This window comes from Puma concolor, unplaced genomic scaffold, assembly GCF_028749965.1.
Source record: "Puma concolor isolate L17-30 unplaced genomic scaffold, mPumCon1.1.hap2 unalloc_scaffold_24, whole genome shotgun sequence".
Classification (NCBI taxonomy): Eukaryota; Metazoa; Chordata; class Mammalia; order Carnivora; family Felidae; genus Puma; species Puma concolor.
The window spans coordinates 38323-54741 of NW_028240230.1; the positions used below are offsets into that span (position 1 = coordinate 38323).

Genomic DNA, 16419 nt, shown 5'->3' on the forward strand with positions numbered 1-16419 from the left:
AAATAAGCACTACAGGGTACAGGGGTTTTTTTTGACGTGATGAAAATGTCCCAGAATTAGAGTGTGAAGGTTGCACAACTTTGTGGATATACCAAAAACCACTGAATTGAACACCTTAAAAGGATGAGATTTTATGGTATGTGATTTATATCTCAGTAAAAATGTACATTTGATAAATAATGCCATTGATTATAAAGGTGTTCTAATTTTAGAGATATTCAAACGTGAAGAAAAAAAGACATTTGTTTCCCCAAGGCATTTAGAAATCCATTGTTGGCAGGGGTGTCTGCATTTGTGGAGGGTTCTTCGGTAGGTGTTCTCTGTAGACATGGGGGTTTAGGGAAAGATGCTGGTGTTGAAATGGTTTCCCTAATTCCAAGGAGCACGAGAGGAACTTTGGGGACAAAGACCAAGCACTTGTCTTTATGCAGCAGGGGCAAAACGATGTGGTTAGGCCACAGAAATGACATGGTAGTAAGAATGATACAGGGATTAATGGCCCAAGCATTTAAAGAAACTAGCTAGATGAAGCTAAGATTTCTATAAGTGAAATCAATGGCCAGTCCATTTGGGTAAACCTGAAAACTCCAAAGGCCTGACTTGAGACAGCACAGAGGGTAGTAGTGGTCCCTCACCCAATTTCCACACCTGATTTAATTCATAGATCCAGAACCCCTTGAGTGAAGAAAAATTTATCTCCTCTTGAGGAAGGACTTTATATTAACAGCAAAGGTATTTACTGTGTATCTTCTTCAACGCTGTTTTATTTCTTTTCCCTCCTTTATAACTAACTTTGCCCCATTTTCACTTGTTTTTTTTTTATATCACATAAGCTGCTTGAAATCCTTTTTGAAACTATAGACACTACAAATTAAACACTTGAAATCCATTTAGTGATTTTTTTTAAATGTGATTTCATTATCTTTATTTTACAGTCACTTCTTTAAACTGGAAGTATTCACTTACCTATGGACTCTTTGAAAGGTGGACTTCCTTTAATTCTTTCAAAGAAATCTTTTAAATTCACCTCATTATCATCTGGAAATATCAAAATCAAGCATATTGTCATTAAAACCCTGATACTCAATCGGTACACAAAATAAAGGCTCTGACTAACAATACCTAAAATCTCATTCTACCTCATTTCTCTCTCAAATGGCTGAAACTATTTCAATGTAATTTTTCATACTTTCAGGAACCACACCCATTGATCAGTTAATGATATTAATAGTTCACTTTTTTTGACTTCTTACTCAAAAGTAAGAACTTAAAATAACTTTGAGTTCCTTATGTATATATACTAAGTATCCTTTTATGATGCTTCACATTTATTAACTAAAATATGCACAAGAATTCTATAACATGCTTGATATGCCTATCCTTAAAAGATGAAAGCAAAGAGAAATTAAATAACTTGTCTAGGTCACAAGAGCCAGAAAGTGCTCGAGGCTGTATTTGAACTAAGGCAGTCTAAGGCCAGAGGTGACAATGTTAACTATTGGGACACACACACACACACACACACACACACACACACACACACAGGAAATAAAATGCAGTAATGTAACCACAGCAGAAAATATAGGGCTATAACTACATTGAAAAGACTTTAACTTATAACAAAATGGCAAGCTGGGTAGCACAGGAACGATTACAAATTCCTAAAGATGCTGTATGAAATATTTTATTCTATAAATGCATTATCAAGTTGTATGAAAAGGAAATAATAAAACGTTAAGTGGGCACAGAGATCCAGAGGGGAAAACCAAGTGAATACTAAGCCTACAGCTATTTGGGGATACATATTAGATCCAAAAGCAGCAAGGTGCTTGATTTAAATGTTCATGCATATTCATAAAAGAAAACTTGGGTCCTGCTACACAGAGAGTTTGAATTTAGATACCAAATGAAACTGGGATGCTTAAAGAATTTCAATCCAGTGAAAGGGAGATTAAAATATTATATTCACTGGCCCATGTAAACACCAAGGTGACCTAAATCTTCCCAATTTTGAGAGGCAGTGGGTAAAAAAGATCACCTGTGAAAAATCTCCTGCATCTCATGTGGGCTTAGGGCCTAAATTTATACCACTCCCATGATATGAAAAACCCCAGGTCAAAACATAAAAATTGATTGAGGTCAATAATAATCTATGGCAAAAGCAATAACCAAACAATGCTGGGGAGGTACTCTTAAACCTAAGACATGCTCATGGGATTCCCATAGAAAAAACAAGCTGGTTAAGATAAACCCCAAATAAAAAGCCACCTAAAACTGGTAAAACTCACCAGCTTCTAGAAGTATTCCCACACGATTTGACACTTAAGAGTGGATGTAAATAGGAAAGGAGATCAAGTACACAATACATGAAGTCAAAGATGGAAAACAAAGATAAATATGTGACCACTTGGAAACAATGATCAAGACTAAATAATTATTCTTCTGAGATGTAATGAAACTTTGGGTATTTCCTTTGGTTAAAAAAGCAGAATGGGACAAGCAAAATAAAAGGTGAAAGTGGGTCTCCTCTGAAGAAAGACTGCAGATCAAAATGAAGCTGCTGATGTCATGTCTTTGTTTTATTACATAATGGTATTTTCCCACCCATGCTTACAAGAAATGAATGCTAATTATCTAAATAAGCATATGTAGAGTATGAACAGATAGATATGGTCAGTAAATAAATTAGCAGACTATTTTGGCTCTAATTTATATCAACCTAAGCCTCATCGCGACTGCCTTTAGCATTTTACCTCCATATAAAACACTCTAAAACTGGTTCCTATAAACAGGGAAAAATGAGCAGAATCTCAAGCCAAAAAAATGCTCACCACTGATGTCACAATATTTAAGGGCTTCACTGCCGTCCTCCGCAGCTAAATTAACATTCAAACTTTTCAGGGCATGCTCCAAGTTACGTATGCCAATCTTGCCATTATCAACACTTGTCAAGATACAAGCAGCTTCTTTAAATGCTACAAAGATAAATAAATATATATAAGATACTATTATTTTAAAAAATGCAAAATAGTTTGTCCAGAGTCCACTATAGGTGAACTCTCAATTTAAGTATATATATTTAACTAAAATCTCTGCAGAAAAAAAGCAAAGTATTTTCTACTTGTAACTGACAACCTATTTATTTCAAGCAGCATTTAAAAAAATTAAGGGCGCCTAGGTGGCTCAGTCGGTTAGCCATCCAACTTCAGCTCAGGTCATGATCGCATGGTTCCTGGGTTTAAGCCCCGCATTGGGCTCTGGGCTAAAAACTCAGAGCCTAGAGCCTGCTTCAGATTCTGTGTCTCTCTCTCTGCCCCTCTTCCACTTGTTCTCTCTCTCTCTCTCTCTTAAAACTAAACATTTAAGAAAAGAAAAATTAAACCAAAAAATTATATGCAGAATTTGATGGGTTATCTGAATCCATTCATCCATTAAATACTGAATAAGCTGTGACCCTTTCTTAAATAATAGTAACGTCCTGTACATGTAGATCTAAAGACTTCTATCAACTGATGAAATAAACCAAAAAAAAAAAAAAAAAAAAGCTAAAATTTGAGATTAAAGCTCTTGATCTCCAGGGCCACTACCAGTCTATATTGTGCTTTTGTGTGAATTGAAAAAAGGCACACCTCTCTATGTATCAATTACAAAGAGGCATACCTTCCTCTAGGTAGCTGCAATCTAGCATTGGTGGTCCCAGCCTGGAGAGCACAGTGGAATGTAGAATGCATTTCAGTCTCTACTTGTACCCTTTCAACCAGGCATCTCTGTGCAAGCACAACCCATGCAACCAAATGTAGTCCTGTTGATACCACACCAATTTAAAATATAAAACATGATCATTACTGGGAGTTTCAATTTTTTGTCAATACCATTTCTCACCCCATTTCTCTCTCAACCCCAAAATGAAGTTGTCGTGTATGTTTCCATAGTCCGAAAATCGTTGCATTATACTAACAGATCTAAACCTTCAGTTGGAAAGAATACCATAATACCATTTTAGACCTATATTCATTTTTACTAACATTTATTTTATAGCTACTAAAACCAACAATGAAAATTTCAGCCCTCTTAAAGAGTTTCCTTTAAATTCCTTGAAGACAGGGACTTTAGAATTTGTCTTGTCTATAAATAAAATTATAATACATTATATAGTTGGTACTATGAGAAAAATGTGTGCCAGATATGAGCACTGAGCACTCAGATATAAAGCACTGAGACAGTTCACCTAACCTATAACTCTGAAAAGTCTTATGGGTTGAGGAGTGATGTTTGAGCTGAGTTTGGGGGGAAAATGTGAATTTGTTTGACAGAAAATATACAGAAAGGAAACAGCACATGCAAATATATGGAACCAAAAGCACATGGAAGATATGGAACCAATTTAAATTATAATAAGTAATATGGCTACAGAATAAATACAAATGCAGAAGTGATGAGAGATGAGGCTAATGAGATAAGAAGACAGATTTATTGTCATTCTTTAATTCCATAAATATTCACAATTATATAAGTCAATAATATAAAAGATTTGAAACAATGCCTAGCACAGTAAATATCATATAATATTAGCTATTAAATTAGCTATTAATAAGGGGCTTCTGAAAGCCAAAATTGTGCTAGGATCTGGAGAAACAATGCTAGGACTTCTGGCAAAATGGAAACATGGTTCTTGGCCCAATGATGCTTCCAGGCACGTAAGAAAAAGAATCATTAACCAAATAATCAAAAATATGACTAGAAAACAACCAGATTTTAACATGGGCAGAAGACCTAAATAGACCTTTTTCTGAAGAAGACATACAGATGGCCAACAGACACACGAAAAGATATTCATCACCAATCTCAGGGAAATGCAAATCACAACAACAATGAGATATCACCTTACACATGTCAGAATGACTAAAATCAAAAACATAAGAAGTAACAAGTGCTGGCGAGGACGTGGAGAAAAAGCAGCCCTTGTGCAATGTTGGTGGAATGTAAATTGGTACGGCTGATGTGGAAACAGTATGGAGGTTCCTCAAAAAGTAAAAACAGAAATACTATTTGACCCAACAATTCCACTACTGGGTATTTACCCAAAGAGAACAAAAACACTAATTCAAAAAGGTATATGCACCCCTATATGTTTATTGCAGCATTATTTACAATAGCCATGATATGGAAGTATCTCAACTATCTATCAATAGGTGAATGAATAAAGAGGTGGTATATTATGGAATTTGACACAACCATGGAAAAGAATGAGATTGTTTTTTTGCCATTTGCAACAACATGGATGGACCTAGAGGGTATTATACTAAGTGAAATATGTCAGACTGAGAAAGACAAACACCATATGATTGCACTCATAGGTGGAATCTAAAAAACAAATAAAAAAAAAAGAAAAGCAAAATCAGACCTAAAAATACAGGAACAAACTGATGGTGGCCAGAGAGAAGGGGGGATAATGGGTAAAATGGGTAAAGGGGAGTAGGAGATACGGGTTTCCAGGAATGTAATGACTATGTCATGGGAATAAAAGGCACAGGAAAGGGAATATAGTCAGTGATACTGTAATATTGTTGTATGGTGACAAATGGCTATGTTTGTGGTGAGCATAGCAAAATGTATAATCACTACACCTGAAACGAATATAACATTGTGTGTCCACCGTACTCAAATAAAAAAATTTAATGAGAAATTATATTATTTTGGTCTTAATGAATTAAGATAATTCAAAGTTCTCTAATATTTTTGCTACTTTTTTTCCTAAGTAAGCTCTACACCCAACATGGGGCTTGAACTCATGACCCTGAGGTCAAGAGTTGCATGTTCTACCAACTGAACCAGTCAGATGCTCCTACTTTTGTCACTTTATAAGCTAAAATATATTGAGCATTTCTAGTGTCATTTAAAAAAATATTAATGGGTATTTATAGTATGAAGTAAATGCTATGAAAAAGACATAGTTTAATGAAAGCTTATAATAAAAGAAGCTGACCTCGACTACCAGATAATGACAGGCTCCCTAGAGGAAATTGACATTCATTCAATTTTTTTTTTTAATGTCTATTTTTGAGACAGAGAAGGAGACACAGAATCTGAAGCAGGCTCCATGCTCTGAGCTGTCAGCACGAAGCTCAGCACAGAGCTCAAACTCACAGACTACGACATCATGACCTGAGCCAAAGTGAGACACTTAACCAACTGAGTCACCCAGGCACCCCATCACTCATTTGAAAGATGAGTAAACATTAACTAGGCAAAGAGTGTCAGGGAAACCTATTCCAGGGAACAAAATACGCAAAAGCTTTGTAGTTGGATTTCGAAGGAAATGAAAGAAAATGCAGAAAGCAAGGGTAATGGTACAAAATTATACCAGAGAGCTAGGACATGCAGGATTTTGATCTTTAACAACAATGGAAAATGTTTAAAGAGTTGAAAATAGGGGGACATCACACAATCAGATTACTTTTTTGAAAAAAAACAATTACTCTGGCTGGAGTGGGACGAATGGACTAGGAATCCATTGGCACCTGGCAATGATCCTAAAAAATAACTCTTTCATAGGGAATGCTTTCTTGTATACATATATAAAGTCCTTACCATCTGCTGTTGGTAGTTTCAGATTTGAAGACAAAGCCTCTTTCCTAAAGTCTGCAAATTTAAATAGAGAGATTAGGCCATAAGGAACAGCATAATGATTTTACCCAGTTTGGAAGAAAACCAATGGATAAATTACATACTTCATTTCTCAATAACATTTAGCATTGACCATTCCCTTCTTCTCAAAATCCTCCACTAGCTTCCAGAATAACGTTCTCTACTCATCTTCCTCTTACTTCTTAGACTCCATGGATTCGTCAAGCTCCACCAAGCTTCTTAAATGTGGCTGAGATTCTAATGTTACAAATGCTTCCTTTATCCCTAAGAGAACAGCTTAATCCCCAGGCTCATATATTCAATAACATGTTTAATTATTAGTCTGAATTGTCCTTCTTTAGTCCTGTCTGTCTGTCTGTCTATCTATCTATCTATCTATCTATCTATCTATCTATCTATCTATCTATGTAATTCTGGAGCTTTTCCTAAGGACAAGGTGCAGTGATACCCTTCATCCTATACATTTTCTACAAAAATGCAAATTGATACAGAGATCTATTTGAGGGACAAGTGACAGAAACAAAATATGTCCATTTGCATAGATGGACCACATTGCAGTTAGAGAGCAGTTTAGAATAACTCACAACTAGTACAGGTATTACCTTGAAGCAAAAGGGGGTTAGAATCAAGATACATTATATTTACATTAGTTTTTAAAATGTGATCTAAGCAGGATTAAAAAAAATATAACTAACCTATTAAAAAGTACTTTCAAAATAGTAGGTTTGGCAATTTTACAAGATAACTCTAAAACAGAATTTCTCAACCTGAGCAAAATTACATTTGGGGCCAGCTAATTATGTGGGGGAGTGCTGTCCTCTACATTATAGGGTGGTTAGCAGCATCCCTCACCTCTACTCACCAGATCCCAGCACTCCTCCCCCATCAGTTTTGACAATCTAAACTGTCTTTGCATATTGCCAGTTTTTCCCTGAGACACAGATCTGATCTCATTTTTTAGCTGAAGTTAAATTTAAAGGCAGGAGATGGCTTTCCAAGTATTGATAAAATCCATCTGGGTATATCCCAGATAAGAATATGGATGGATCAGGTAAATTCTTTGTAAATAGAGCAAATAGCCAGATCAACACTTACACAGAATGTTATATAGACCAACGGTTTAATTGTTCAACAATAACTTGTATTTTTCAAAGAGCCTTTCACCTAAAAGAAAAAGAAAGCTAGACAACTATTAGGACCTCTCTAAAATTCATAAAAGGAAAGGGATTAACTTTGAAATAAAATTACTCTAGAAAGAAACATTTTATTTATTTTTTTTTTAATTTTTTTTTTCAACGTTTATTTATTTTTGGGACAGAGAGAGACAGAGCATGAACGGGGGAGGGGCAGAGAGAGAGGGAGACACAGAATCGGAAACAGGCTCCAGGCTCTGAGCCATCAGCCCAGAGCCCGACGCGGGGCTCGAACTCCCGGACCGCGAGATCGTGACCTGGCTGAAGTCGGACGCTTAACCGACTGCGCCACCCAGGCGCCCCGAAAGAAACATTTTAAAGCCATATGACAATATATATAAATACTTTCAGACCAAGTTTACAATGCAGTCCAAGAGATCATCCAGGAATTTGATATTGTAATAACTAAACCTCCGTGAATATAGAATATAAGATAGATCTCTAAATCTGATCTGTAGTAAATTGCATTTCAATACATTTACAGTAGGATTTAGGAACTAAGTATTAAGATTTAATTAATTAAGTATTTGGTAAAATATTTTAAAACCTTGGATAAAATTTTAGAAGAAATTTTTATTACAAGTTACTGGTTATCTGCTCAATCAACTCACCGTCGAGCAAGGAATCATCCAGCATTTCTTGAAAACTATTATCAGTGAAATAAATTCTATTGGTGTTTCCAAGTACATCTGCATAGTTGTCCTTGCCAGACTGATCACTTTCCTCCATACATTCCAATGTACCGATGATGTCATTCAATGCTACAAACACAGAGAATATACATGCAACATGTAATTCAGTCCACGGATCTAAATTTTTGGAACATAACAGTAAAACTGATGGATTCTTCCAGTTTTGCACTGTCCAAAATGGCAGCCACTACCCACATGTGGCCATTTAAAAAGGTAGAGCAATCCATTCTCCACTATAGTTTTCTATAGTCCCTTATCTTTATTCTTAAGATTATTTTGTTAAAACTCCGGGTTCTGCGTGGGCTATTCCTTTATGAACAAAAAAGTATGCCAAAGTTTCTCTAGTCATTCTATTAACGAGCTCACCATTTCATAAAAAATACCCTCCATTCGTCACAACTGCTCCCAAACTCCAATCCTTCCCTTTCTACTTTCTTTCCCTACACCCCTTGCTCCTGTCAGCTCACTTTACCCAATTTAGAGAATCAGCAAAGCCTATTATGTTTAGCATGATAATATCAAACATCTGAACTAGGAAATCCATGACTGACCACCCCCCCCCCTTAAAACAAACAAACAAACAAAAACCTCTTCACATTTCTAAAGTACATGTCTAAAAAAATAATCTTTCAGAATTCATTAAGAGAAATATATAATAAATTCCTTTAAAATTAGCTAATTTATGTGAAAGTATAATTTAATATATTATGTTGTTCCATGAGTTAGTCATTAGTCATTGGTAAGAAGTTTCAAAAATAGGCCATGTGAGGAATGGTTGAAGGGAAATCTGAGTCCAGAGAAAAGACGATTCAACGTAAAAGAAAGAAAATATAAGAGCTCTCCTCCCATCCCTGGAGGGCTACTGACAGGGGGAAGAGTCCAAATGTTAAGTTTGGGAATGGAATTATAAGGCAGGATTTCCATCAAATATGTGAAACAATTGACTCGTTCTACAGCTGTCCAAAAATTACGGAATGGGCTGCTTCAAAAAGTCATAAGGATTTCCAAGACAAACAGTAGGATCAGTGTACATTACGATTAGCCTGTCCCTGAAACCCACTAATGTGGTTTTTAAAAAAATTTTTTTTTAATGTTTATTTCTGAGACAGAGAGAGACAGAGCATGAGTGGGGGAGGGGCAGAGAGAGAGGGAGACCCAGAATCTGAAGGAGGCTCCAGGCTCTGAGCTGTCAGCACAGAGCCGGACGCAGGGCTCGAACTCACAGACCGCGAGATCATGACCTGAGCCAAAGTTGGACGCTCAACCGACTGAGCCACCCAGGCACCCCTAATGTGGTTTTTAAATAAACATGTAGGGGCGCCTGGGTGGCGCAGTCGGTTGAGCGTCCGACTTCAGCCAGGTCACGATCTCGCGGTCCGTGAGTTCGAGCCCCGCGTCGGGCTCTGGGCTGATGGCTCAGAGCCTGGAGCCTGTTTCCGATTCTGGGTCTCCCTCTCTCTCTGCCCCTCCCCCGTTCATGCTCTGTCTCTCTCTGTCCCAAAAATAAATAAACGTTGAAAAAAAAAAATTTAAAAATCTGAAAAGTATCTATCTACTTCTTTACACCCAGAAATGACTCCGCTTCCGTTTTCCTAAACATATACCTATGTTGTTATTCTTCTCCTGACAGCGCTCATTGACCAAATAGTCATTTGAATGTCATTCAAATAAATTACCAGTGATAATTAAGTTTTAAACTTATTGTCCCAATAGAAAAGTACACAAACTCCCTGAGTATGATCTCCATTGGTTTTAGGTCTATGATTTTAACTTTTAAGCAAAAATGGAAGTGGTAGGAAATACCCATGGTACCAAAATGCACATGGTCACTGTTGTATGTTAACAAAATCCAAAGAAAGGAACATGAGGAATGTCTACTAAAGGAAAAGGTAGAAGATTTCTGAGAAATTCTATAATATATAAGCCTTTACATAGCGTAGAGTCCTAAGTCTGAGGCTAAAAATGGTACAGAAAATTTTCATATCTGAAAAACTGTAAAGCTAGTATCTGACTTTACATAAAGTCCAGAACAAAACACACACACACACACACACACACACACACACACACACACACACACACAAATAACAACAAAAAAAGGGATTTAAAATAGGTTTACACAGGCCCCATCCCAGAAAAAGGCTTTTTTCTTTCATCATGGATGCTGCCAACTTTTAATCAAAATCAAGTTTTGCCTGCCTTAAAACAGATCAATGCCAACATCGTAAGCAGAAATTAACAGAACTAGAAATTCTAAAAAACAAAACACAAAGACATCCATTCAATAAAAGTAAATTGAACAGTCACAAATAATTTACTAGTTACCTTTTAACACGGAGGCATCACGAATATCCTTTACCACTTGTCCAAATTCTTCTATCTGTACTTCATCATCTTCTGCAAGAAAAACATTTTTTTAAGTTTATTTATTTATTTTGGGGGGGGGGAGGGGAAGAGAGAGAGGGAGAGAGAGAATCCCAAGCAGGCTCCATCCTGTCAGCACAGAGCCAGACAAGGGGCTCGAGTCCACGACTGTGAGATCATGACCTGAGCTGAAATCAAGAGTTGGACGCTTAACTGATTGAGCCATTCAGGCACACCCGCCCCCCCATCTTTTTCCTTTTTTAACATACACCATGGTCAAAAAGAGGATCCTAGGTCAGGAATGCTTACGTTCTTTCTCACGTTTCTAAAGCTCTGTTGAAATACTTAAGCAGTTCACTTGGTCATTTCCCCCACTTTATTCAGAGAAACTCAACTTTTATGATTTATATATTGAGGGACTCTGTAAGATTTCATTTAGAAGAAAAGGATTCTACTGCTTTACCAGCACCACATATAAATACAAAACCAAAAATAACAAGGTTCAAAACTTTGCAAACCACTGCATTAAAATAAGAATTAAATCACGTTGTACTGAAGGTCCAATAAAAGGTCTCAGTAAAAGAGAGGGAAAAAAATCGCTATTATCAGGTAGTATCATATTTTCATCAACCCTCCTCATCTCAAATATGTTAATAAACAAAACAACCAACACACTTAAAGTCCAAAATTACCAGTCTCACTTAAACAGGAGCTTAATGAAGAAAAAGGGGTAGGTAATCCTCACAGGGAAAGACAGTTCTTTGACAAAGACCATAGACAGCATGCTCTTGTTACTAGGCTAGTTTTGCATAAACATTTCACATAAAAGAGTATAATAGTACATTTGTAACTTCAAGGTATGAAAAATACGAAGGAGTGGAAATGTTCACCTGTGGTTGTGTACTACCTGTCTCCTACATGCAGAACATCAGCAGCAAATGATAGTCTTATTTGAAAAACTGTAGAGGCGCCTGGGTGGCTCAGTTGGTTAAGCGTCCGACTTCGGCTCAGGCCAAGATCTCATGGTTCATGAGTTTGAGGCCCGCAACGGGCTCTGTGCTGACAGCCCAGACCCTGGAACCTGCTTCTCATTCTGTGTTTCCCTCTCTCTCTGCCCCTCCCCCCGCTCCTGCTCTGTCTCTCTCTGTCTCTCTCTCTCTCAGAAATAAATGCTAAAAAAAAATTTTTTTTTTAATTTTTTTTTCAACGTTTTTATTTATTTTTGGGACAGAGAGAGACAGAGCATGAACGGGGGAGGGGCAGAGAGAGAGGGAGACACAGAATCGGAAACAGGCTCCAGGCTCCGAGCCATCAGCCCAGAGCCTGACGCGGGGCTCGAACTCCCGGACCGCGAGATCGTGACCTGGCTGAAGTCGGACGCTTAACCGACTGCACCACCCAGGCGCCCCTAAAAAAATTTTTTTAAGAAAAATTATAGTCCACGGTCTTTGTTTTACTTTGTAAACTCATTTTTGTTTTGTTTGAATCTTTTTTTACTTGCTAACTTAGTAGTGGTGGTGGCCACCACGAAGTCTATTTTACAGTATGGATATCTGAAGTCATGTTAATAAAAAAACGGGAAACTGGGGCGCCTGGGTGGCGCAGTCGGTTAAGCGCCCGACTTCAGCCAGGTCACGATCTCGCGGTCCGTGAGTTCGAGCCCGGCGTCGGGCTCTGGGCTGATGGCTCAGAGCCTGGAGCCTGTTTCCGATTCTGTGTCTCCCTCTCTCTCTGCCCCTCCCCCGTTCATGCTCTGTCTCTCTCTGTCCCAAAAATAAATAAACGTTGAAAAAAAAATTTTTTAATAAAAAAAAAATAATAATGGTTGAATCATTATGCTGCACACCTGAAACTAATGTAATACTGTATGTTAATTATACTTGAGTTAAAAAAAACTACTAGAGGTAAACAAGATGAAAACAGAAAATTGGCAAATGGAGTTAACAAAGTGAGATTTAACTTGTGTAAAAAGCTAAGGTGGAATGTCAAGGTCAAAAACCTGAATGAGTGGGGTTTTTTAAGTTTATTTTATTTCTATTTTGAGAGAGACAGAGAGAATGAGAGCAGGGAAGGGACAGAGAGACAGTGAGAGAGAGAGAATCCCAAGCAGGCTCCATGCTGTCAGTCAGCACAGAGGCCAACATAGGGCTTGAACCCACAAAACTGTGAGACCATGACCCGAGCCAAAATCGAGAGTTGGATGCTCAACCAACGGAGCCACCAAAGCACCCCATGAATGAGTGTTTTTATTTTTTATTTTTGAATGTTTATTTTTGAGAGAGAGAGAGAGAGAGACAGAGCATGAGCTGGTGAGGGACAGAGAGAAAGAGGGAGACACAGAATCTGAAGCAGGTTCCAGGCTCTGAGCTGTCAGCACAGAGCCTGACACAGGGCTCAAACGGCTCAAACAGCACAGAGCCTGACACAGGGCTCATGAACAGCATGATCATGACCTGAGGCAAAGTCGAACACTTAGCCGACTGAGCCACCCAGGTGCCCCCTATAAGGAGAGAACTGGCAATATAGAATGACGATAGCCAGATTCCCCTTCAATTTCCAATGCAAAACACACTCTATACTGAGTTAAAATATCAATAAAAATAATATTTGGTGATGAACTGAATCAGAGAAGTGGAAGTGGTGGAGCTAGGGCCATAAGGAAAAAAAAAAGACCAAGAATGACTCCTAACTTTTCAGCCTAAACAACTGAATGCTAAGCTCAATAGAAACGGAAATCACCAGATGCCAGAAGTGAGGAAGAATTATCGTGTGTGTGCCTGAGCTGACGCCATGGCAGTCAGATGGTATAACGCATAAGTAGAGAACATAAGCTCTGAGTTGCTTTTTTTTTTTTTTGTAATTAATTCATTTATTTTGAGTGAGAGAGAGAGAGAGAGAGCATGTGGAAGGGGCAGAGAGAGGGAATCCCAAGCAGGCTTCTCACCGTTGCATGGAGCCTGATGCAGGGCTTGAGCTCACAAACTGTGAAATCATGACCTGAGCCGAGATCAACAGTCAGATGCTTAACTGACTGAGCCACCGAGGCGCCCCATGAGTTGCCTTTTTTTTTTTGAGAGACAGAGTGTGTGCATATGGGAGAGGGGCAGAGAGAGAGAGAGAGAGAGACAGAATGCTTTTTTTTAAAAATATAACTTATTGTCAAGTTAGCTAACATACAGTGTGCTCTTGGCTTTAAGAGTAGATTCCCATGATTCATCGCTTACATACAACACCCAGTACTCATCCCAACAAGTACCCTCCTCAATGCCCATCACCCATTTTCCCCTCCCCCACAGTCTCCCCATCAATCCTCAGTCTGTTCTCTGTATTCAGAAGTCTCTTATGGTTTGCCTTCCTCCCTCTTTGTTTGAAACTATTTTTTCCTCTTCCCTTCCCTCATGGTCTTCGGTTAAGTTTCTCAAATTCTACATATGAGTGAAAACATGATATCTCTCTTGCTCTGACTTATTTCACTTAACACAATACCCTCCAGTTCCATCCATGTTGTTGCAAATGACAAGATTTCATTCTTTCTCATTGCCGGTAGTATTCTGGTATGTGTCTGTGTGTGTGTGTGTGTGTGTGTGTGTGTGTGTGTGTGTGTGTGTGTGTGTATCACATCTTTTTTATCCATTCATCAGTGGATGGACATTGGCTCTTTCCATAATGTGGCTATTGTTGATAGTGCTATTATAAACATTGGGGTACATGTGCCCCTATGAATCAGCACTCCTGTATCCTTTGGATAAATTCCTAGTAGTGCTATTGCTGGGTTGTAGGGTAATCCTATTTTTAATTTCTTGAGGAACCTCTACACTGTTTTCCAGAGAGGCTGCACCAGTTTGCACTCCCACCAAAAGTGCAAGAGGGCTCCCATTTCTCCACATCCTCACCAACATCTGTTGTTTCCTGAGTTGTTAATTTTAGCCACTCTGACCTGTGTGAGGTGGTATCTCAGTGTGGTTTTGATTTGTATTTCCCTAATGATGAGCGATGTTGAGCATCTTTTCATGTGTCTGCTGGCCATCTGGATGTCTTCTTTGGAAAAGCGTCTGCTCACGTCATCTGTCCGTTTCTTCACTGGTTTGTTTGTTGGGTGTTGAGCTTGGTAAGTTCTTTATAGACTTTGGATACTAGCCCTTTATCTGACATGTCATTTGTAAATATCTTCTTCCATTCGATCAGTTGCCTTTTAGTTTTGTTGATTGTTTCCTTTGCTGTGCAGAAACTTTTTATCTTGATGAGGTCCCAATAGTTCATTTTTGCTTTTATCTCCCTTGCCTTCAGAGACGTATCAAGTAAGAAGTTGCTGTGGCTGAGGTCAAAGAGGTTGTTGACTGTTTTCCCCTCTAGGGTTTTGATGGTTTCCTGTCTCACATTTAGGCCCTTCGTCCACTTTGAGTTTATTTTTGTGTATGGTGTGAGAGAGTGGTCCAGTTTCCTTCTTCTGCATGTTACTGTACAGTTCTTCCAGCACCATTTGCTAAAGAGACTTTCTTTTTTTCCTTGGATACTCTTCCCTGCTTCATCAAAGATTAGTTGGCCATACATTTGTGGGTCCAGTTCTGGGTTCTGTATTCTATTCCACTGGTCTATGTGCCTATTTTTGTGCCAATACCATACTGTCTTGATGATTACAGCTTTGTAGTAGAGGCTGAAGTCTGGGATTGTGATGCTTCCTACTTTGGTTTTCCTGTTCAACATTACTTTGGCTATTCGGGGTCTTGTGTGGTTCCCTACAAATTGAAAGATTGTTTGTTCTAGCTCTGAGAAGAATGCTGGTGCAATTTTGAGTGGGATTACACTGAATGTGTAGATTGCTTTGGGTACTATCCACATTTTAACAATATTTTTTCTTCCAATCCATGAGCCTGGAATGCCTTTCCATTCTTTGTGTCTTCTTCAATTTCTTTCATAAGTTTTCTACAGTTTTCAGCATACAGATCTTTTACCTCTTTGGTTAAACTTATTCCTAGGTATTTTATGGTTCTTGATACAAATGTAAATGGGATCGATTCTTTGATTTCTCTTACTATTGCTTCATTCTTGCTGTATAGAAATGCAACCAATTTCTGTACATAGGTTTTATATCCTGCAACTTTGCTGAATTCATGTATCAGTTCTAGAAGTTTTTTGGTGGAGTCTTTTGAGTTTTCCATGTAGAGTATCATGTCATCTGCAAAAAATGAAAGTTTGACTTCTTTGCCAATTTGGATGCCTTTTATTTCCTTTTGTTGTCTGATTGCTGAGGCTAGGACTTCCCACACTATATTAAACAACAGTGGTGAGAGTAGACATCCCTGTTGTATTCCTGATCTCAGGGGGTAAACTCTCAGTTTTTCCCCATTGAGGATGATATTAGCTTGGGCTTTTCATATGTAGATTTGATGATGTTAGGATATGTTCCTTCTATCCCAACTTTCTGGAGGGTTTTTACACAATGATGCTGTATTTTGTCAGATGCTTTTTCTGCACCTACTGACAGGATCATATTGTTCTCATCCTTTCTTCTATCGATGTGA

General features: G+C 38.1%; 1 protein-coding gene across 1 annotated transcript in view; it reads right to left on the reverse strand.

Moving 5' to 3' along the window:
- Window positions 1–16419, reverse strand: part of LOC147571489 (EF-hand calcium-binding domain-containing protein 13-like) — a gene marked incomplete at its 3' end in the record, with an annotated part of 132540 nt that overhangs the window by 35954 nt on the left and 80167 nt on the right. The window contains 2 exon segments of the mRNA XM_086696303.1: window positions 967–1038; window positions 2832–2975. Coding sequence (XP_086552429.1) covers window positions 967–1038; window positions 2832–2975 — 216 coding nt within the window.